We start from the raw sequence: 22074 nt of genomic DNA, 5'->3' as shown, positions 1-22074 counted from the left end.
GGGCTTGGAAAAGTAGCCAGGCCAGGGCTTGGAGAGGTGGACAGCCATGGCTTGGAGAGATAGCCAGGCCGCGGGTTGGAGAGGTGGACAGCCAGGGCTTGGAGAGATAGCCAGGCCGGGGCTTGGAGAGGTGGACAGCCCAGGGCTTGGAAAAGTAGCCAGGCCAGGGCTTGGAGAGGTGGACAGCCAGGGCTTGGAGAGGGAGTCAGGCCGCAGGTTGGAAGGTGGACAGCAAGGGCTTGGAGAGGTAGCTAGGCCGGAGCTTGGAGAGGTGGACAGCCAGGGCTTGAAGAGGTAGACAGTTGGGGCTTGGAGAGGTGGACAGTCAGGGCTTGGAGAGGCGGATAGCCCGGGGCTTGGAGAAGTGGACAGCAAGGGCTTGGAGAGGTAGTTGGCTGGGGCTTGGAGAGGTGGACAGCCAGGGCTTGGAGAGGTAGCCAGGCCGGGGCTTGGAGAGGTGGACAACTCAGGGCTGGGAGAGGTAGACAGCCAGCTTGGAAGGTGCAAGCTCCAGGCCTGCTCTCGCCTGCAGTCAGGCTGCCCCCAGAAGGTGGACATATTAACATGCTTCATTTAAGTCTTTGCCAGTTCAGGAAACAAACAGAATTACCTAGTTGTCTTAATTTGCTTTGCTTTTTTATTTTTTCAGAGACAGGGTCTCACTCTGTCACCCAGGCTGGAGTGCAGTGGTACAATCAGCTCACTGCAACCCAGAACTCCTGGGCTCAAGTGATCCTCCTGCCTTACTAGCCTCCAAGCAGCTAGGACTACAGGTGCATATCATCACACCTGGCTAATATTTTATTGTTTTTGTAGAGACCAGGTCTCACCACGTTGCCCAGGCTGGCCTCAAACTCCTAGGTTCAAGTGGTCCTTCCACCTGTCTCCCAAAGTGCTGGAACTGCAGGCGTGAGCCACTGTGCCTGGTTCTTAATTTGCTTTTTTAAAAAAACGATGCCTAGGTTAAACAGTTTCTGCCTACTTCTGTTTTGACAAATTCCCTGCTCATGTGCTTTGCCCATTGTTTCAGCTGGAAGTGCATCTTTCTGTATCTCGTATGCGAGAGCTCATTATCGAGATGACACGAACCCCTGGCCCAAGACATGCTGCACGGAGCGTACCTTTCTTGTGAAGAATGTTACGGGCTCGTACCAGGTCAGGATCGTCAGGCCCAACACCCAGAATTCTGAGAGACACATAGTTGAGCGCAGTTCCAAACACGGTGCACTTATCCTCAATGTGCCTAGAGGGGCAGAGGACAGGTGAGAAACTGGTATCTGTCCTTACTTTTAAGAAATAAAGTAAAACTTTCTGTGGAGTTTCCTCAGAAAACTAAGAATGCTAAAATACCTTACCGTGACATAACATGCCAACACAGGAGACCCCCGAGCAGCCACTCTGCGGTAGAGATTCACGCACCTCCCATGACAACTGAGCCCCCCGCACCTTCCTCACCCTGACCCGCCTGCTCTACACCTTCCCACACCTGAGTCAACACTTCTAGCCCAAGGGCGGTTCACTTTGGGCTACAGCTCTGCTCCCAAAGCATGTGCCACACGGCAAGAAAGCTGTCAGGCCCTGCCTCCACCTGCTGTCAGCCCAGAGTCAAAGGCAATTTTCTTCTGCTTTAAGTGATAACAGACTGACAGTTTTCACATGTGGGTCTCAAGAGTGTCCTGACAATCACAAAACCCATTTAACAAAAGATGTGAAGCCGAGGCCCCACCTGCACAGCCTCTAGCCCACTGCCCTCCTGCTAGTCTCTCCCCAACCCACCCCGGGCCCACAGCTGCAATCATTCCTAATCCTTGGCAGCTGCCTGGAAACCCAAGCATCTCCTACATCATGAGAACACACACATGCACATGTGCAGTGACACAGGGGAGGCACACTCACAGGCCCCATCCACCGTCGGGCAGCTGCACTGACCGCAGGTACCGCACAATCTCTTCTCTGTATCCGGCTGGCAGAGGGATGCGTGCCACGTGGCAAGTGATCAGGAGGCCTGTGTGGCAGGAGAGATGTTCCTCGCTGGGGACAGGTGGTCATCACTGCTAAGACCAGGCCCTTTTCCTCCTGAGCACCTCACCCCAACAGGGAGCTACCTCCTTCTCATAAAAACACCCCCTGGAAAGGCCATTCCTCCCAGGCCCCCATGGGGGACTTTGGGAACAGGGCCAGAGGGAACGTCAGCCACAGCACAGGCGATGCTCCCTGCCTAGGGCCTGCAGAGTCCACTCAGCCATGCCTGGCTCCCATGACCATCTCGGTCAGAGAAACACCAGACCCTGCACAGCACCTCAAGAAGGCCTCCCCCAAGTGCCCTGAAGGTCCAAAAGGAACCAACATTTTAGATCAGTGGGCCTTCCATGAGGGGAGGCTGTTGGTCTTGCTTTAACATCTGCTAGGAAGAAAAATACAAAATTGGTCACCCTTGCATGTGGTAATACCTATTTGCTTATTTATATTTTTCTGTTTCATAAATTTTTTACAAGCATATGCCGCTTTGCAAATGTTGGGGGGGAGGGAGAGACAACAATAAATACTACCCACTAAGAACCTTCCGTCCCCAGCCTGGTCCTCTCAGGCATGGTGCTCACAGGCCACCCTCTACCCCCCATGCTTGGTTCCATCAGCCATGTGCCCCCAGAGCCTGGCACGGGACAGGTCTCAGGGCAGACCCCAGCCACATGTGCCATGGAATGAATACCTGACTCTGGCTTAGAGTGTCAGAAGCCCTAGTGTTCAAACCATCCAGACATGCCCTGGAAGAAGAGCAGATGGACTCAGAGACAGCGCACAGGGTCACATAAAATGAGCCATCCCAAAACAAGCCCATCTCTTTCCTAACAGTTATAATGCCGTTAGGACGGGGAAATGTGCAGACAGGAGCAGAACCAGCATCTTCCTGATTTTACAGGCAAGGAAACTGAGGCACAGCCAGTAAATGGTGGGGCTAGGTCAGACTCCACTCAGTGCTCACCACAGTGCTGCCCCATGCTGCACAGGCCACACTCGATGGGAGTTGTCTACACAGCATCATGGACCAGGAGCATTTTCCAAAGTCCAGAAAGAGGGAAGAAAAGCTCCAACTCAGCCAGGCACGGTGGCTCACACCTGTAATCCCAGCACTTTGGGAGGCCGAGGGGGGCGATCATGAGGTCAGGAGTTTGAGACCAGCCTGACCAACATGGTGAAACCCCGTCTCTACTGAAAATACAAAAATTAGCCAGGAATAGTGGCACATGCCTGTAATCCCAGCTACTTGGAAGGCTGAGGCAAGAGAATCGTTTGAACCCAGGAGGCGGAGGCTACAGTAAGCCAAAATCACGCCATTGCACTCCAGCCTCGGGAACAAGAGCAAAACGCTGTCTCAAAAACAAAAAACAAAAACACTCCAACTCACAGCCAGCCCACAGGAAGGGTCCCAGCAAGCTAAGCCCAGAGCCAAAGCAGCAAGAACAAACAACACAGTAGTCCCCACTGACCAAGCACCACCGCGTGCCTGACACTGTGCACATAAGCAAACCTGATTCCAATCCTGTCATAGATGAGGCTACAGAGGCAAAGTGAGGCTGACCCATCTCCTGACCAACTCTATGTCATTGCCTTACCATGAGCCCTGGGAACAGTCTGAACATTCCCTGATGGGGCCAAGGGAAGAAAGCGCACCTTGACTTCCCCTAAGGACAAGCCCTCAAATTCCAGGACAGGAAAACTCAAAGCTGTACAGTCCAGGTGGCAGCAGGGCTAGAAGTCAAAGCAGAGATGGGGATCCCAGTGCTCCTCCTGCTAGTCTAGTGACCTGGAATAAATGTGCCTCAGCTTCCTAATGTATCTCATTAGGCTTATTCTAAGGACTAAAAGAAGAACAGGCCTTGAGCAGGGCTTGGCCTACAGTAAACACCATGGAACTGTTTGTAACATTAAAGGCCAACTCTTCCCAAACTAACATATAAACCTAATGCAAGTTGATTTCAAGTCCCAACAGGTTTTATTCTGGGACAGAATCAAGATAAAGGCAATTTGGATGAGTAAATGAATAGACACAGGTAAGAGATGTTTTAAAAAGAAAGGCAACAAAAGTATGTAAGGACTTTCTATCTACTACAAAGTCAGCGTAGTAAAAGAAAATGACGTATCAGTAAGTCATTACAGAAACAAAACCTATTTATGTATGAATTCTCATCATTGAAACACTGTGATCACAAGTCAATAGGGAAAAAAGTCCTACTGCATAAATTCATAGGAGGGAATTTCCCATTTTACAAGGCTGAGGATTTCTGTAGAGAAACACTCCCAGTATGCAAAATAGTCTTGTGTAGCCAAATCAATTCAATACCCAGGCAGTCCAACTGCTATGCTCCTCCTACTCACCAGCCTGAACCTGAAGTTCCCCTGCAGTAGCTCAGAGTAAGTTCACAGCAGATAACAGCTCCCCACCCACCACTCTGCCCACCTACAGCCCCATCCCACTGGGCATTCCACCCGGAATGCTCATCCCACTCTGTACTGAGACTTCAAAGCCCATCTTCCTCCTCCCTCAAGGCAATACAGACCCCCTAGAGAACCACCTGCTTCTCTTATCAGACAGCCTGTCACCCTACACTGGCAAGGCTAGCTGATCCCCTCGGCCAATAGCAGGATGCTTCTGACACAGAGTTTGCCAGCCCTTTTCTATGTGAGCCCCTGGATTTTCACCTGCTTCATCAAAACCCTAGACCAGGCTGGGCCAGGATCCCAAGGGTGATCCAGGGTGGCCATACCCTCAGGCTGGGGCAGCATACTCCTACCTGGCAGGAGGAAAAGTGGGCCACCGTAGTCACCCGTCCAGTGCCCATCCTCAGCCTGCAGCCCCACGTAAAATGTCATCCCGTTCAGAGCCCCCTCACAGGCGGTGTGGGCTTTGGGCAAGTCCTTAAAGTAATTCTTCTGCAAAGAGACCGAAAAAAAAAAAGGGGGTGGGGGGGCCTGACGGGACTGTTGCCCGGCCAGAGGAGCCCTCTTCATATACAGCCCAAGTCAAAATAGCGAATCTAAATTACTTTAAAAGTTTCAGCTGTTTCCATCAAAAGTCTGAAACTCTTCGATGAGAGTATCACACCTCAGCAAAGCAAAAGAACAGCTGCACATTTTCACTGCTTTACTTTCCAGTCATGTATTCTTCAACTTCCTCCAAGATGTCTGGAATAAACCAGGCACCCACAGTGTGGGGCGGGCACGGGTGCCCACCTGGGCCTGGGACTCGGGCCTCTCAGAAAGGGCCCAAGGGGTGGCACAGCCTTTCCCACGGTGGCAGGAGACCCTGTTTACACTGCAGACTCTGACGAGGAACATCTCTTACAATGCACACAACGAAGACACTGGATCCAAACACTTTTTGTAAATAAAAACAAAGTTACAACTATCTTTGCAAGTCTTCTATAAGGTAAAAATTACCTCAAAATAAGGTGCTAAAAAATACAACATTAGGAGTGTCCTATGCGTGGTTTAGAGATGAAGGGGCTGAAGCGCAGGGGCCCGCGAACGCAGCTCCCGTGGGCGCTCGCCTTGGGGAAGGGGGTCGCTGGCCGGGTCCTACCACCCGCCTTTCTGAGAAAAAGTGCTCCTCACGGCTCACCCCTCAGGGCCCGCGGGGTCCCCGCGCTCGCGGACGCTCCGCGGAAGCCACTTACGGTGTCCAGCCCCAGGGCGTGGGCTTCCAGACCGGTCTGCTCGCGGCCGGCGCGCTCGTCCTGCAGGTAGGCCCACGTCTGCCGGCCCCTCTCGCAGCTGAGTCGCCAGCGGCCGAGGTCGGTGGCGGGCTCGGTCTTGTAGGGGCCCCCTCGGCGCCGCAGACACCTGAGGGCCACCGACCGTCAGCGACCCAGGCCTCGCCCCGACCCCCGGCCCACTGCCCGCGTCGCGCTCTCCTCAGCACCCAGACCACCCCGCCTTCGCCAGGAGCCCGGGGCGAGGGGACTCACGTGCCCTCAGTCATTGCAGCCGCAGTGCTCTACGCCGCCCGCTACCAGCCGCCCGCTCCCGGCACCCGGGACTTGCCGTCCAGCCCCGCCCCTCCCGCGCGCACTACGCAGGCGCGGGCCTCGGCCGACGCGAAGGCCCAGGTGGGACGATGCCCACGCAACCAATCAGAGCGCCGTGAGCGTGAGCCTGGGGTGTGTCAGGCGACCACAGTGGTGGAGCGCGAGGAGCACCACGCGGCGTGGGGCGGGGCCCGAGGGGGCGGGGCTGCGACGGGGCGGGGAAGGCGGGTGGGGACTTATGGGCGGGGCATGAGGGGCAGGGCTGGTCGGTGGGTCGGTGGGGGCGGGATGGTGGGTGGGGCCGGAGGGAGGGGGCGGGGCCTCTTGCACGCCCTTTAGAGGCTTGCGTCCCAGGAGCTTGGCCTCGTGCGCAGCGCTCTCGAGTGAGCGTGTCTGAGTCGCGGGTGAGGAGGGTCCCGCTGCAGGTCGGAAGGAAGGACATGGGGAGCGAGGCTGGAGCGAGGGACAGCGAGTGCGAAGGTTGGGTGGCAGGGAATTGCTGTCGCATGGCAGGATTTGCCCGGACGCCGGGGCCGCGGGTGGGGGCAGGAGGCCGCCCTAAGGTGAGGTGGGCGCGGGCGGTCGGGGCCAGTGGAAGACCAGGGGGAGGGCGCCACCGGGCGTCCCTGGGAAGCTGAGCGCCACGTAGGCTTCGCCTGGGGGAATGGGGTAGACGCGGTGAGGCCGAGGCCCCCAGCCCTGGCGGACCACAGGGGCCAGAAGCCCTGCAGCCCGGGGCAGGGAAGGGCTGCGTTGCAGGCCAGGACCGAGCGCGGTAGAGCCTCAGCTGCTCACGGGGTCGCTGGAATTCGGGGTGGGCGCCCTCAGGAGAAATTAAAGGTGAAGAGCCTTAGCAGCAGTGGGAAGAGGAAGATGGAGGCAGAGCGAGTGACCGAACTTGGAAGGGACAGCCGGGCGCAGCAGGGCAGGAGGCGTCTGTTGGAAACATGGCTGACGTCTGGAGACTGCAGCCCCTGGTCCCTAAGGTCAAGGACCCAGTATGTCTTCATCTGGCCCACAGAAGCCCTAACATCTAATTACAGCTGCCCCAGCCTAATGAGCGTTTCTGCACCCACTCCTCAATTCCTGCCCCCAGCCTAACTTCGAAGGCGGCGTGAGCCACAGCAAGCCAGAGAAGAAAGTTGGAAGAGAGAGTGGACAAAAGAATACCCACAGGCATCTTCCCCCCAGTGGAACAGCAGGGTTTTAGACAATCAAGGATACTCACCTTTTCCTATCCCAGTTCAGAAACGAATGAAAAAGACACAGCAATAAGATGGGTGGATATTAACATATCAGCCTTGCCACAAATTAAAAAGCTAGCTTGAAGGACAAGGCTCAAATCTGCAAGAGGGCAAGCTACTAAATCACCCGTAAGTCAGACAAACATATCCCCCAGCCTCTGGGCTATGGAACTGCCTCACTGAGCACTATGCAATTGAGTGCCGACCAGAAGACACCCCTCCAGTCAACCCACAGACCCCAGAAAGAGTACCCAGAGGAGCTTGAGCACTCCACCCTATCTGTTCTCTGAAATTCAACCAAATGAGTCACTCTACTTCTCTGGAAGCAGAAAGAGGCTGGAAGTTTTTCTCTAGATAAAGTTCCTCCATGTAGAAACATGAAGAATAGGAATAAGGGGCTTCAGCCTGGATGGAATCTCACACTGAACCTGGCAAAGCTAGGTGAAGGAAGAGATTTCAATTGGAGAGGAGTTTGAGTTTTGATATTTTAATGGACTGGACTTTTTATGAGTAAAATAACCTCTTTTTAATGTCTGAAAGAGAACAAAAACTGTAAACTACGTCTGGGAATTGATGCAGTTAAGCTTCTAGGGGCAGTCATGAGAAAAAAACACTGTTCCGATCTGCTTGCATACTACTGCAACCAGCTTGTTCATTAAGCCAGATACAGAAGGCTCTGAGGATTTTGGCCTGCACAACTGGGTATATGGTGGTGGTCATTTACTAAAATAGAGGTGTCTTTTACTTAATTTAGTGACAGGATCTCAGTCTGTCACCCAGGTGGGAATGCAGTGGCACAATCATTAGCTCACTGCAGCCTCAAATTCCAGGGCTAAGTGATCTTCCGGGCTCAGCCTCCTGAATAGCTGAGACTACAGGCCTGTGCCACCACACCTGGCTAATTTTTTTTTAAGTTTGGTAGAGACACGGGGTCTTGCTATGTTGCCCAGGATGGTCTCAAACTCCTGGTCGCAAAGAATCCTCCCACTTCAGCCTCCCAAAGTGTTGGGATTATAGGCATGAGCCACTGCATCTGGCCTAAAATAGGGAAAGTTTGATTGGGAAGTTCAGCTTTAAGTGGGGACAAGTTATACTAGAGATGCTTATTAGACATTCAAGTGAAATATTGAGTAGGCTAGCATTCAGGAGAGAAGATAATGCTAGAGATAGGAATTTGGGAGTCATTTGCTTTCAGGTAGTGTTTGAAATCATGAGATTGGACAAGATGAATTAGGAAATGCACATAAAACAGAGAAGTTCCAGGATGAGCCCTGGGGCACCAACCTTTTCCAGTATAGAGGAATGGCCAGAGAGAGGAGGAAAACCAGAAGAATATGAAGTCATAATGTAAGTGAAGACGTGGTGATCTTTGCTGAGGCTTATGAAGGGATTGCAAAATGAAGACTGAGAATTTATTATTGGATGCAACAAAACAATGTATTGGTGACTGACAAGAGCTATCTCAGGAGACATGGGGAGAAAAGCCTAATGGCAGAATTTTGAAAGACATTTTCAGTTAAACATGGCAGACTGAGCATAAACATTAACCTCCATTTCCTACCCAAACCCTACTCACATAAAGTAATGAAAGACCAAAAAAACCCATAAAGAAAGGGAGAGGAGACACCAGTAAGCAAGAGAAGTCAACAAAATTATAGAGACTGGGAATGGATGGAGAAGTGATAACTGACTTAGCCAGAGAGAGTTGAGACTTACGTTTGTGGGTGAAGCCAACAAGAGACCATTCCTGCCAGCAAATACCAGGAAGGTGCAGAAATTGGAATAACTGATGGAAAATTTTTGTGAGGAACAGTGTGACCACAGGTCCCCTCTCCTATTTGGGTGGAGGAAGTCTGCAGTAGTTGAATCAAGAGTAGGTGTTATCTCAGGCATGAGGCACAGCTGTGGGTCACTGAAAGCAGATGGATTGAGTGAAAGTCTACACATGTGGGTCCAGGCTCACTTCTCCCACTCAGCCAGATAGCATGAGATAAGAGTGGAAGGATTCCTCTGGAGCAGCTGGCTCACAAGAAAAGTCCTGCAAACACTAGCAACTATAACCCAGTAGAAAAACAGAAACCTATTAGCTGGCAGACTGTACCCACTGACAGTTTTCAACAAGCTCCTTAGAGCCCCATCATCAGCATGAGCCAGACATTTGGGGAAAACAGTATGACATTACCTCCAGCCATGCAAGTGATCCATCTTGGACCGCTGACCCAGTCAAGCCTTCAGATGACTATAACCTCAGCCAATACCTGACTGCAGCTGTGTGAGAGATCCCAACAGAAAGCTGCCCAGCTGAATCCTCAAATTTAAGCTACTGTATTTGGGGTGATTTGTTCAACAGCAATAAAAAACTAGACAAAAGGACTACAAAGTGCCCAGCACAATAAAGTGGGCAGGGCTTGGGGAGGGAATGGGGAGGCAACATATGAAGTAATGTCGCTGAGAAATTTGAGAACACCAGGAATAGAGGAGATCTCAAAAATTTCCAGCAATAAAAAAAGCAAAAACACAAAGGAATTCTTTCCAATCTAAAATTCTGTTCCCATTCAAATGATGAATCAAACATAAGGATAGATAAGTCCAAAAAAAAAACCATTTCTTTACTCTCACAACATCCTTTTGACACCAGATGTAGAGGATTTCTCCCCACTGGCAAGCAAGCATTCAGCTGTGCAGCAGACACCAGCTGGGTATCCGCTTCAATCCTGCACCATCTACCTGGAGATAGCAGCAGATCACACAAGTTGAGGACTCTGTGCCACAAGACTGAGCCCCATGTCCAGTGTCAAGCACAAGCCCCAGGTTGTTTTACCTGTCCTTCTGGGTTCCCAAGACCCCTCCTTGGCTTTAATTTACAAGAGCAGTTCACGGAACTCAGGGAAACACGTATTTATTATAAGGCTATTTTAAAGGCTACAAATAAACAGCCAGAGGAAAAGATATACAGGGCAAGGCCTAAAAGTGTCCCAAGAGCAGGAACTTCTGTCTGCAAGGAGTTGAGATGTGCCATTCTCCCAGCATGTGGATGTGTTCCTGTCCACCTTCCTGGAAGCCCTCACACATTTGGCTATCCACAAGCTCTCTAAACCCTGTCCTTTTAGGTCTTTAGGAGGCTTCATTACATAGGCATGATTAATTAAATTATTGGCCACTGGTGATCAACATCACTTTCAGTCCCTCTCCCCCAACCTCTGGGAGTTTGGGGGGTGGGCTGAAAGTTTCAACCTCTCTGATCATGCCCTGGTCTTTCAGATGACCAGTCCCTATCCTGAAGCTACAGAGGAGCTGTCCACCATCAGTCATCTTACTAGCATACAAAAAGACATCACTTTGGAGATTCCAGGGATTTTAGGCGTTGTATACCAGAAGGCAGAGACAAAGACCAAATATATATTTGATAATATTACAGTAGAAATAAAGACATTATAGATATTCAAGCTCAGAAGGCTACTAAAGGACAGGCTCCATCAAGAAGAGAAAACCAAGGAAGAAGAAAATGCGATTCGGAATCCAGGAAATGTTCAAGTTATGGCAGGAAGACGGGGTTCCCAGAGGAACATCGTGAAGAGAAAGTGGAGCATATTACCTGATGCACGTGACTTTGTTGGGAAGAGCTTTACACTTAGGGCAGTGACTTTTGGATGAAGTAGTGACAGGAGCATAGAAAACCAAGCAAATGAGAAAAACAATGTAATTATTAACTCCGGGAAAAATCAAAAGTTGTACCTAAAGGAAATGTAATCATAAACCAATAAAGGGCTCAACAGCAAATGGTAAACATACAGTTATACTAAACTGTGAATGCAAGTTTCAGCCAATATTAAATTGCTTAGGGAGACTAATATGAGAGGAAATGTGGGTGTCGAGGGTGGGGGTGATAGTATGTTGTGGGAAAGACAGTATAAGAGAAGCTAACTCCTCTCCCGTTGTAGGAAGTCAACAGTGTCTAAAGTCAAGATTAAGAAATAGCATTAAGTCTTTACATGAAGTTAATCACTGAAGATCCCTGAGTTGAGTAGTGTGTGTTTGGAGAAGCAGGGATTGGATGGTAGATTTGGTAGAGGAGGAGGTTCTCTTCTTAGTGCTATTGTTTTCTCAGTGAAATAAGGACATGATTTAAGAGGTTTGAAGAGAATGAGAAGACATGAAATAAGAGTCTGAGGATGTAGGATTAAGTCAGGAGATGCTGAGTGCCAGTTTAAGATTGGTGGTCATATGCAACGTCACCAGGTCTATTAATACCTCTTTCTGTATATGGCTCAAATTGTATCCCCTCTTCACACCAATTGCTCGCAAACTTAGGCCTATTCCCTTTGAATTTCACCCAAATGCCTGTAGCAAGATTCCTGCCCCACATGCCATTTTTAAAAGAAAATGTGACTAGATCACTTCTCTGCCTAATCTTCAATAACTGGTTCTCACAGCTCTCAGAAGAAGGTGACAAGAATCTCTGACCTCACCCTACTGGCCTGTTCCCCTCACTTGGCCACACAACCAAGCTGGTACCTTCAAGCTTTCATCATGTCCTCTCAAGTACACTGTCCCCAGCTACACCCCTGCACTCCTCTCCAGGAATTCTTTCTCCTCTACCCAACCAGACCCTGTTCCATCCTCTGTTTCTTCCTTGCTACCAATTCAGGCCCACGCCTCATGCACATTCTCTGAGAATTATGTACATAAATACCTGCTGACTCTCCTGGACGTAAGCTGGGTAGGCTTAGCAGGCAAAGGCCGTGTCTTTTTCTTTATCTCTGCATCACTGATGTCTGGCACATCAAGGACTGCTGAGAGAATGAATCGCCTGTTACACATGGAAATGTAAGCTCCAAACTGCCTCAGAGCATATGCTGGTGGGTGACAATCTGAGGTGGTCATGAATATAGGAGAATACTGAAGAGGTCACACAGGGGCAACAACTTTTCATTATGAAAAACTGGGAGACTTTGACACTTAAAAGGTTTATTTGCATGATTAATAATCACATTTCCAACAGTGCATGAAGCATCTCAGAATAACATTATTTTGAGTAAAAACAGAAACTCTTTGGGAGAGACCCCCTCCCCACAGGTCAGCTGCTCAAATGTCCACCATATCTAGCAGCGCAGAGAGATGGAGCTCAGAGGCAACTTCCTCTTCCCTTGAACTCCGGATCAGCCTTTCCAGGTGCTTTAGCCGTTCGGTTAGACACGTTCCTGTTGCCTCTGACAGCTGCAGCTGCTCCCTCGTCATGTCACTCTATTTGAATAAAAAAGAAACTAAACAGTTTTGGAATGTCAATAAACCACGACCTATTCTCTGTGAAGGAACTAGATCTAGATCATGTTAGAAACCTCATCTGAGTAGTCATTTATTTTTACACAGGGGAAAAAAAAATTATCCATTGTACATCCTTCCAGCCTCATTTAGCTCGTACATTCAGCTGGTATCTGCATACAGACTGTTTGCCTTTGTATTCTATCATGAACAATTTCCAGTGTCAGTCATTTTTCACCCAGGCTGGAACACGGTGGCATGATCATAGCTTACTGCAGCCTCAAACTCCTGGGCTCGAGTAATCCTCCCAGCCCAGCCTCCTGAGTAGCTGGGACAACAGGCATGTAGCACCATGCCTGGCTAATTATGTACTGTAGAGATGAGATCTCTTTATGTTGCCCAGGCTGGACTCAAACTCCTGGGCTTAAGCGATCCTCCCTCCTCAGCCTCCCAAAGTGCTGCGATTACAGGCATGAGCCACTGTGCCCAGCCAGTCATTTTTAGAAAATATCATCATCAAGGGCTGTGAACTATTCTATCATGTGAATGTATTATAATTGTTTAATCAGACTCCCATCTTCAAATATTTATTGCTTCTACTTTTATACAATATAACTAATGCTACAGTAAACATTTTTATACATTAATTTTTAGGGAATATCTGGTAGGTCAGAATTCTTTAGGTCAGAATTGATAATTCAAAGGGCATGAACATTTTTAAAGTATTTGCCCAACTGATGAATGGAAACAGCAAGTTATTTTAATTTGCTTTTCTCCCCTATTGAAGGGCTTCCTAAAGCCAGTCCAGGAGCCCACTTTTTACCTGTTCAGTGGCACATATTTGTGACTGAAACTCTGTTTTTGCATCTTTAACCACTGAAGGAAGAATGGTAAGGTAAAAAGACCTTAGGCTTTGGAGCCAGTTGGATCTGGCTTTGAAAGGCAACCCTGACCACTCACTACTTGAACACTCTTGGGTGAGGCTCTTGACTTGGGAGCTTACCTTCTGCATTCATTAGTTTTCCTCAGGAAAAATTAATCCCAGAAGGGAGGTCTGGGTGATGCTGAAGCTCAGACAGTACGTGCTCCAAGAGAAGCTGCTGTCATCACCCTAATGCCCTTAACTACACGTCAGCACACAGTTACAGGTCTTACTCAGTTCTTAAGAATATTTCATTTCTATTCTTCATTTATTCCACAGGCAGAAACTCAAAATCAGTTGGGTCTCTATAACAATGATAGGGATAAAAGTTTAAGAAAAGGTCTAGGGGCCGGGCGCGGTGGCTCAAGCCTGTAATCCCAGCACTTTGGGAGGCCGAGGGGGGCGATCATGAGGTCAGGAGTTTGAGACCAGCCTGGTTAACACGGTGAAACCCCGTCTCTACTAAAATACAAAAAAAAAAAACTAGCCGGGCGAGATGGCAGGCGCCTGTAGTCCCAGCTACTCCAGAGGCTGAGGCAGGAGAATGGCGGGAACCCGGGAGACGGAGCTTGCAGTGAGCTGAGATCCGGCCACTGCACTCCAGCCTGGGTGACAGAGCGAGACTCCATCTCAAAAAAAAAAAGAAAAGGTCTAGGCCGGGCGCGGTGGCTCACACCTGTAATCCCAGCACTTTGGGAGGCCGAGGTGGGTGGATCACGAGGTCAGGAGATCGAGACCATCCTGGCTAAGACGGTGAAACCCCGTCTCTGCTAAAAATACAAAAAATTAGCCGGGCGCGTTGGCAGGCGCCTGTAGTCCCCGCTACTCAGGAGGCTGAGACAGGAGAACGGCGTGAACCCGGGAGGTGGAGCCTGCAGTGAGCCAAGATCGCGCCACTGCACTCCAGCCTGGGTGATGAGCAAGACTCCATCTCAAAAAAAAAAAACAAAAACAAAAGAACAAAAAAAAAGTAGAGCTCGAAGGTCACCGAATAATTAATTGGTCATAATATCATAGGATAAATCATGATACTACTTTTTTCCCAGTCATTCTCTCAATCTTTTATTATGTAAAATGCCAAATGTATCCTTCTCACCTGTGGGCTAGTAGTTACAGATGTTTTCATCACAGGTTCAACAGCGTGAGAAACAGACACTAGAGTCTGAGGAAGATAGAGGGGAAGGGAAGTTAAATCCGTAAATGCTCCTGAGTCTTCAGACAACCATTGCTGAAGCTGATCTTCAAACCTGAAACAATATATAATAAATTCAAAAATATTTGAGCATTAGGAAGTTAACTATTGTTCATTAATCTTCTATATATACTTAAAAACTTTTTAAGCCTTTGCTTTTTTTAAATTTAATTTAATTTTTTTTTTTTTGAGATAGAGTCTCACTGTGTTGCCCAGGCTGGAGTGCAGTGACGTGATCTCAAGTCAGCATAAACTCTGCATCCCAGGTTCAAGTGATTCTCCCGCCTCACCCTCCTGAGTAGCTGGGATTACAGGCACGTGCCACCGTGCCCAGCTAATTTTTTGTACTTTTAGTAAAGATGGGGTTTCACCATATTGCCCAAGCTGGTCTTGAATTCCTGACCTCAGGTGATCCACCTGCCTCGGCCTCCCAAAGTGCTGGAATTACAGGAGTGAGCCACTGTGCCTGGCCAATTTTTTAATCGTTTTTTTTTGACAAAGTCTTGTTCTGTTGGCCAGGCTGGAGTGCAGTGTTACAATCTTGGCTCACTGCAACCTTGACTTCCCAAGCTCAAATGATCCTCTCACCTCAGCCTCCCAAGTAGCTGGGACTACAGGCACATGCCACCCAGCTAATTTTTGTGTTTTTTTGTAGAAACGGGGTTTTGCTGTATTGTCAGGCTAGTCTACAAACTCCTGAACTCAAGTGATCTGCCCATCTCAGCCTCCCAAAGTGCTGGGATTATAGGCAGGAATCACCACACCCAGCCTTAAGCCTTTGCTTTTTACTAAGAATATAACTATTACATCAACTAAAAAGCAGAAATGTACTTATTAAAAATTTAATAACTTCCTATAATAAAGCTTAATTAAAAAAAAAACTAGGCTGGGCTCAGTAGCTCACGCCTGTAATCCCAGCACTTCGGGAGGCCGAGGCGGGCAGATCACCTGAGGTCAGGAGTTCAAGACCAGCCTAACCAACATGGTGAAACCCCATCTCTACTAAAAATAAAAAAATTAGCCAGGCATGGTGACACATGCCTGTAATCCCAGCTACTTGAGAGGCTGAGGCAGGAGAACTGCTTGAACCCGGGAGGCTGAGATTGCAGTAAGCTGAGATCACACCCTCGCACTCCAGCCAGGGCAACGAGAGCAAAACTCCATCTCAAAAACAACAACAACAACAAAAACCACTTCCCTTTAATTTATAAATCCAATTTCAATTTATATTTAATGAAAAAGGTGGCATTAATCCAAAAACAACTGCTTCTATGTGTTACTTAACATTACTTGTAAATTGTCTTATTTGGCTTATGTTATTTTCCTTGGTTTTATGCATCTATAATTAATTCTTCTGACGTTTTCCAAATGTGTGGATTGCTGCTTATAGCTTAAAATTAACTCAAAATAATGTGCCACTGCCACCTAACGTACTCCACAGCTGTCTACTTCCGTACACCAGTCTTTTCAAGAAAAACAATCTTGGCCAGGTGCAGTGGCTTATGCCTGTAATCCCAGCACTTTGGGACGCCAAGGCAGGTGGATCACCTGAGGTCAGGAGTTCAAGACCAGCCTGGCCAACATGGTGAAACCACATCTCTACTAAAAATACAAAAATTAGCCAGGCGTGCTGGCAGGCGCCTGTAGTCCCAGCTACTTGGGAGGCTGGGGCAGGAGAATTGCTTGAACCTGGGAGGTGGAGATTGCAGTGAGCCAAGATCATGCCACTGCACTCTAGCCTCGGCAACAGAGTGAGACTCTATCTAATAAAAAGGGGGAAAAAAAAATCTTATCCCAAACCACTTAAATTATAGAGACTGATTTTAGAAATCAGACACATTCATTCACCCTTCCAACACATATCCATCAAGCCTCCTCCAGATGCTAGGCATCATTTTAGGTACAAGGAATATTGCACTGAAACAAAACAGAGGCCCTGCCCTAAGCAATTTATACGTTAGTGAGGAGAGACAGACAAGGAACACATAACAAGAGAAACGGTTTGAAGATGAGAAAGACAAAGCAGAGCCATGGAAACAAGAAGGTCGGGGATGGGCAAGGAGGGCCTAACAGAAGCAGACATTTGAGCAGAGATGTGAAGTGAGTACGAGATCAGCCGTGGGGATGCTGGGGAGAGTGGAGGGGGCTGGACAGTCCTAGGCAAAAGGAACAGCAAACTCAGAGGCCCAACTGTGAGCCACCTACCATGTTCAAGGAAGGAGCGGAGGTCAGAGGAAATGGGGGCAAATCACTCAGGGCCCTGGCCACCCCTGTAAAGTTTGCCTTTGAATGAAGGTGAAAGAGGGAAACCACTGAGAGGCTGTGAGCAAGCAAGTGACATGACCTCCATCTTAACTCACTTGAAAGGCACCCACCAGGTCTACCAAGAGTAAACTACAGCCTACTGTAATAATCCAGAAGGAAGATAGATGATAGTGGCTTGAGCCAGGTGGTGGCCATGGAAGTCATAACAAATGGTCCAATTCTGAACGTATTTTCAATAGAGCCAATAGAATATGTGAATGGGCTGATGTGAGGGGATGATTCCAACACACTTGATCTAGGCAGCTGGAAGGATGGAGCCGCCATCAACAGAGGACCACCAAAGGAAGGGGTTGGTTGGAAGAAAGCTGGGAACTGGATTTGGGATATGTTAACTTTGCAGTGGCTACTAGACATCCGGTAGATGTCTAATGAAGATATCAAGGAAGCAGTAGGATGTTCAAGTGTGGAGTTCAGAGGTCTGAGATACAAATTTGGAGCTGTCAGAATAGTGATGTTATTTAAAAATCCATGGAACTGGATGAAATCTCTGAGGAGGAGGTACAGATGATGCAGAGGAGAGGTTGAGCGAATGAATCCGGGGGGCAGCTGGGGGATGAGGAGGATCCAGCAGGGCAGGAGGGGGACCACAGACATCCTAGGAGCAAGGAGGGGAGGATCAAGTATGGGATGCTACCAGGGACTGGGGTTCATGGTCATGTTCAGCCCTGAGCCAACTGGAGGAGACCGGGAAAGGCTGGAGAAGTGAGTATCACAAGCGTTTTTGAGGAGTTTTACTATTAAGAGGGCAGAAACATGAAGTGGTGGCTAAAGAGGGAAATGGGGCCAAGACAGGGAAGCATGTTTCATGTCTGTGTGCTGCTGATGGGCACCATCTAGTATGGGGAGGGGTGGTAACACAAGAGGGATACCCACTGAATGAATTTCCTTGGGTAGGTGGGAGATGAGATCCCAGCCCAGGGAAGGGCTGACTTTGACTACGAGCTGCATGGTTCCTTTCCAGCAACAAGAGGGGTCAGCATGCGGATATAGGGAGGAGGCTGGATGTGGCTGGGAGGGCAGGGAAGGCAGAGGACAACCTGTGGAAGGTCCCTTACTCCTGATTCTACTTCTCAGTTAAATGGTAAACATGGCCATCAAATGAAAGCAAAGGAAAGGTATGCATGGGAAGGAAGAAAGTGGGCAATGCAGAGGAGGGGCACCCCCAGCTCCTGCCCATTCACAGCATGGGATCATCCACCAATGCCTCAGGCTCCCAAGGGCAGGCTCCCAAGGGTGCTTCTGGCCAGCCATACTGTTCAGCACTCACCATCTTTTGAGTAGACTTAACCACATGAATTTCCCACAAAAACTTAACACTGACTTTCAATAATAAATAATAAATAATAAATGAAATTCACTTAAAAACATACTATCTAGGGCACTGCTTCTGTCTTCAAAGAGCTTTTAAAAAGTTACAGCACTGGCCGGGCACGGTGGCTCAAGCCTGTAATCCCAGCACTTTGGGAGGCCGAGATGGGCAGATCACGAGGTCAGGAGATCGAGACCATCCTGGCTAACACGGTGAAACCCTGTCTCTACTAAAAAATACAAAAAACTAGCCGGGCGTAGTGGCGGGCGCCTGTAGTCCCAGCTACTCGGGAGGCTGAGGCAGGAGAATGGCGTAAACCCGGGAGGCGGAGCTTGCAGTGAGCTGAGATCCGGCCACTGCACTCCAGCCTGGGGGACAGAGCAAGACTCTGTCTCAAAAAAAAAAAAAAAAAATAGTTACAGCACTAAAACTGTTGCTAATAATCTACCTTCCCTTCTCCATCCTGGCTGTTTTACATCAATCAAGCAATAACCACTCTCCCCTCACAGCATAAAGCAGACTAAACAACACACATGAATTAGAAGGAAGTGGGCTTCACCTCTTGTTCTCCTCTTTCTCCAGCAGCAGACTGCTCGACAAACACTGCGCCAAGAGCTCCTCAGCAGAAGCTCCTCGCATCAGATCCTCTGTGCGGGGAATCCTCCCCTCTCGGCCACCCTCTGTGCTCCTCCTCCAGTTACGGTGCATGTGAAGCAATGGTATGGGAAAATTGTTTGCAGAAGGATGAAAAGGCTTTATTCCCAAACTGTAAATACATGATTTGAAATGCTTATGGTCAAGAAAATATTTCTACGGCATCATGTAAAGCATGTAGATACATTTGTACATGTGCATGAACATCTAAGAACATGTGCCTCAGACTCATGTGCTCTCCTGGGACAGCTCATGCTGGCCCCATGCCTACTTCTAAGTTTCCACCAAGTCAGGGAACGGGGCAAAGAGGGAAGGCAGCCCCTGCACTGAAGTGACCCTCATGCACAGAGGCATTGAGACTGCCTGTTCCTCTTGGAAGTTTGTGCTCTCATGAGGCAGCTGGGTTTTTGGAGCTTCTCTGCTTCATGTCTTGCCTCCCACCCTAGGGTTCCAGATTCTGTTTTTCCCTAGCATTGGCAAGGTCCTTATTTTTTATTGATAGCTCTTGGATACATCTGGAAGTAATGTTTACAAACAGTGAGAGAGAGGGCATCTGACATTTTTTTCTAAACACATGCCAACGTTTGTCCTTTCCCCACTGATTTCAATAATTTGGCGTTAACACTTTTGTCACGTATTCTGACTCTTTATTCTGATCCATTCATCTACTCTGGCATCCCCTCATGGTTTCAAGTACTGGAGCTTTACTATATGTTTTGGTATCAGGCCAACCAAACCTTGTTAGTCTTATTTTTTTTTTTTTTTTTTTGAGACGGAGTCTCGCTGTCGCCCGGGCTGGAGTGCAGTGGCCGGATCTCAGCTCACTGCAAGCTCCGCCCCCTGGGTTTATGCCATTCTCCTGCCTCAGCCTCCCAAGTAGCTGGGACTACAGGCGCCCGCCACCTCGCCTGGCTAGTTTTTTGTATTTTTTAGTAGAGACGGGGTTTCACCGTGTTAGCCAGGATGGTCTCGATCTCCTGACCTCGTGATCTGCCCGTCTCGGCCTCCCAAAGTGCTGGGATTACAGGCTTGAGCCACCGCGCCCGGCCGTCTTATTTAAAACTTTCTCAGCAATTGCTGCATATGTTTTTATCCTGATGAATTTTAGAACTTATCAGTACCAGAACTGACATCTTCACAGCATTGTATCCTGTCAACAACCCAGTCTGAACCTCAATGGTTCAGGTTCCCTTTGTACATATAGGCCCTGAGAACTCATATGTTAAGGGTTTATTGTTGTGAATGAGAATTTTTTTTTTTTTTTTTACATGTTGTGGATCTATCTATCTGATCACCTTACTGAATTCAGAATGGTTCTATGGACTTGACTGTTGATTATCTTGGACTGACAACTGTACTGTCTGGAAATGACAGTTTCCCCTTCCTTTCAGTATTTGTGCCTGTCTATCCCACATCCCTTTGCTGGTCAGGATTTCCAGGACACTAGTGAATAGTAGCCGGGACAACAGGCTGGTTCTGATTCCACTGTTCCTAACATTCTACCAAGAAGCATGTATTTTTTCTATTTTGGTAGTTTTATGTTAGGTAGCCTTATCAAGTTAGGACTTTTTTTTTTTACCCAAGCTAAAGAAATTACCCAAAACAAAGAAATGTTATCAGGAATGGGTATTAATTTTAAGAAATGTATTTCAACACCTGCTAAAATTACCACTTATTTTTCTATTATGGGAACAAATTACATTAATAGATTTTCACTGTTATTGTTTATCCTGGGAGAAAGCATACTTGTGACTTTTTTAGGTACTGTGCTTTGGAACCAGATTTGGAAGTGAGATGAAATGTCAGATGTACTCTCCTGGTGAGGTATGGTTTCAGGGTCAGGTTCGCCTGATAAATGAAGTGAGATGCTTGTAACTTTGCTCTACAACAGTTTCTACTGCAGGGAATGATCTGTTCTTTGAGGCTTTGTCACAGTCTGTCCACAATGGACTGGATTTGGCATGTAGGATGTTAATTTCTATGTACTTTGGAAGAAAAATACAGTTTAGCAAGAAACAGAAACATACTGAACATGAACCTCACCGTCCCTCTCTCAGCTGTAGCTCCTTCTGCGTCTGCAATCTGGCTTGTTCCCACGACAAAGGAACATCATATTTTTTCAAATCGTTTTTAAAAAAATACACACATATCTGACCATCTTCACTCAGTGCCTCTGAGAAAACAATACAAAAACAGATAAAGAGGCCAGCCTGGCCAACATAGCAAGCTCCTGTCTCAAGAAAAAACAAAAACAAAAAAACAGGTACAAATATTTAAAGAGCAACAGGTGGCATGTGCTTAAATTCACTGATTTAAGTGCAAGCCCTTTGATTAAAGTCACACAATCATGTGACTTCCACACTTGGGTTAAATAGGCTCCCAGTGTCCATGCATCACTCAAAGTCCAGATAGGCTTACATCCAGACTGGCAGGGCCAGTAATGACTACTCAAAAGCCACAAAATCCTCTGTAAGAGCCACCCTAGGGGGCCTGTTTCAGGGAGGTGAGTTCAGGCTCTACCAGAACCTTCCTAGCTTGTCTCAATGTTTTTAGGTCACTCACTTGAAGAGGGAAGTCCTAAGGAAAGGAAGGATAGGGACCCAAAAGAAAAGCAGCAACATCAAGTAAACATCTTCCTTTGCAGAAACTAGACCAGGAAAGTCTCGTGAGGAGCTGATCCGATCGCACCAAGCTCTAACTACCTGACGTAACAGGAAGCCGGGGGGGCGTCCAGTCTCTCAGCTTGTGGTTGATACACAAGGCGATGAGGTCATCCCATGGGATCTCCATGACTGAGGGGCCTGCCCCATGGACTGGGGAGGGGCTCTTGCTCTTCCACCTACAGTAGGTTCTGCGGAGCAGGTTCTCCACCTGGGACTGCAGGACAGGCTGTGTCTGGCGTGAGCTGGGGATCTGGGAGGCGTACTGGACAACCATGGAGCACACGGGGAGCCAAGGGGCTAGGGAGAAAGTGCCTCATTAGTTACCGGTTTGGCCAAAGTACAGGTGAAAATGTACATGAAAACATTTTTAACTCTACAGTTTCTCAGGAGAAGGCAACTAACTGTGAAGTTGAGAAGTCTGCTTTCTAACCACAGCGGAATCACGGTTGTTGAGGGAAGAGCAGCTTATTCCCAGGG

General features: G+C 48.3%; 2 protein-coding genes across 5 annotated transcripts in view; both read right to left on the bottom strand.

Moving 5' to 3' along the window:
• Positions 1-6066, bottom strand: part of LSS (lanosterol synthase) — a 36206-nt gene extending 30140 nt beyond the window's left edge. Inside the window, exons 1-5 of the mRNA XM_023194527.2 lie at positions 5967-6066; positions 5676-5841; positions 4794-4932; positions 1897-2005; positions 1122-1243 (exon numbers count right to left, since the gene is read on the bottom strand). Coding sequence (XP_023050295.1) covers positions 1122-1243; positions 1897-2005; positions 4794-4932; positions 5676-5841; positions 5967-5980 — 550 coding nt within the window. The 5' untranslated portion in view covers positions 5981-6066. The remainder of the gene's footprint in view (positions 1-1121; positions 1244-1896; positions 2006-4793; positions 4933-5675; positions 5842-5966) is intronic.
• Positions 6067-12221: 6155 nt separating this feature from the next.
• Positions 12222-22074, bottom strand: part of MCM3AP (minichromosome maintenance complex component 3 associated protein) — a 59761-nt gene continuing 49908 nt past the window's right edge. For 3 of the 4 annotated variants that reach the window (XM_026447457.2, XM_026447455.2, XM_026447456.2), the window contains exons 25-29: positions 21637-21894; positions 20978-21107; positions 18840-19046; positions 14551-14701; positions 12236-12514 (exon numbers count right to left, since the gene is read on the bottom strand). In XM_026447457.2, coding sequence (XP_026303242.1) covers positions 12356-12514; positions 14551-14701; positions 18840-19046; positions 20978-21107; positions 21637-21894 — 905 coding nt within the window. In that variant the 3' untranslated portion in view covers positions 12236-12355. Of the gene's footprint in view, positions 12515-14550; positions 14702-18839; positions 19047-20977; positions 21108-21636; positions 21895-22074 lie in introns of all 4 variants that reach the window. The other variant, XM_026447458.1, reaches the window with a different exon arrangement.

Source organism: Piliocolobus tephrosceles, chromosome 19, assembly GCF_002776525.5.
Source record: "Piliocolobus tephrosceles isolate RC106 chromosome 19, ASM277652v3, whole genome shotgun sequence".
Taxonomy (NCBI): Eukaryota; Metazoa; Chordata; class Mammalia; order Primates; family Cercopithecidae; genus Piliocolobus; species Piliocolobus tephrosceles.
Note: the sequence above shows the minus strand (reverse complement) of the source record. Positions and strands in the feature narration are given on the sequence as shown.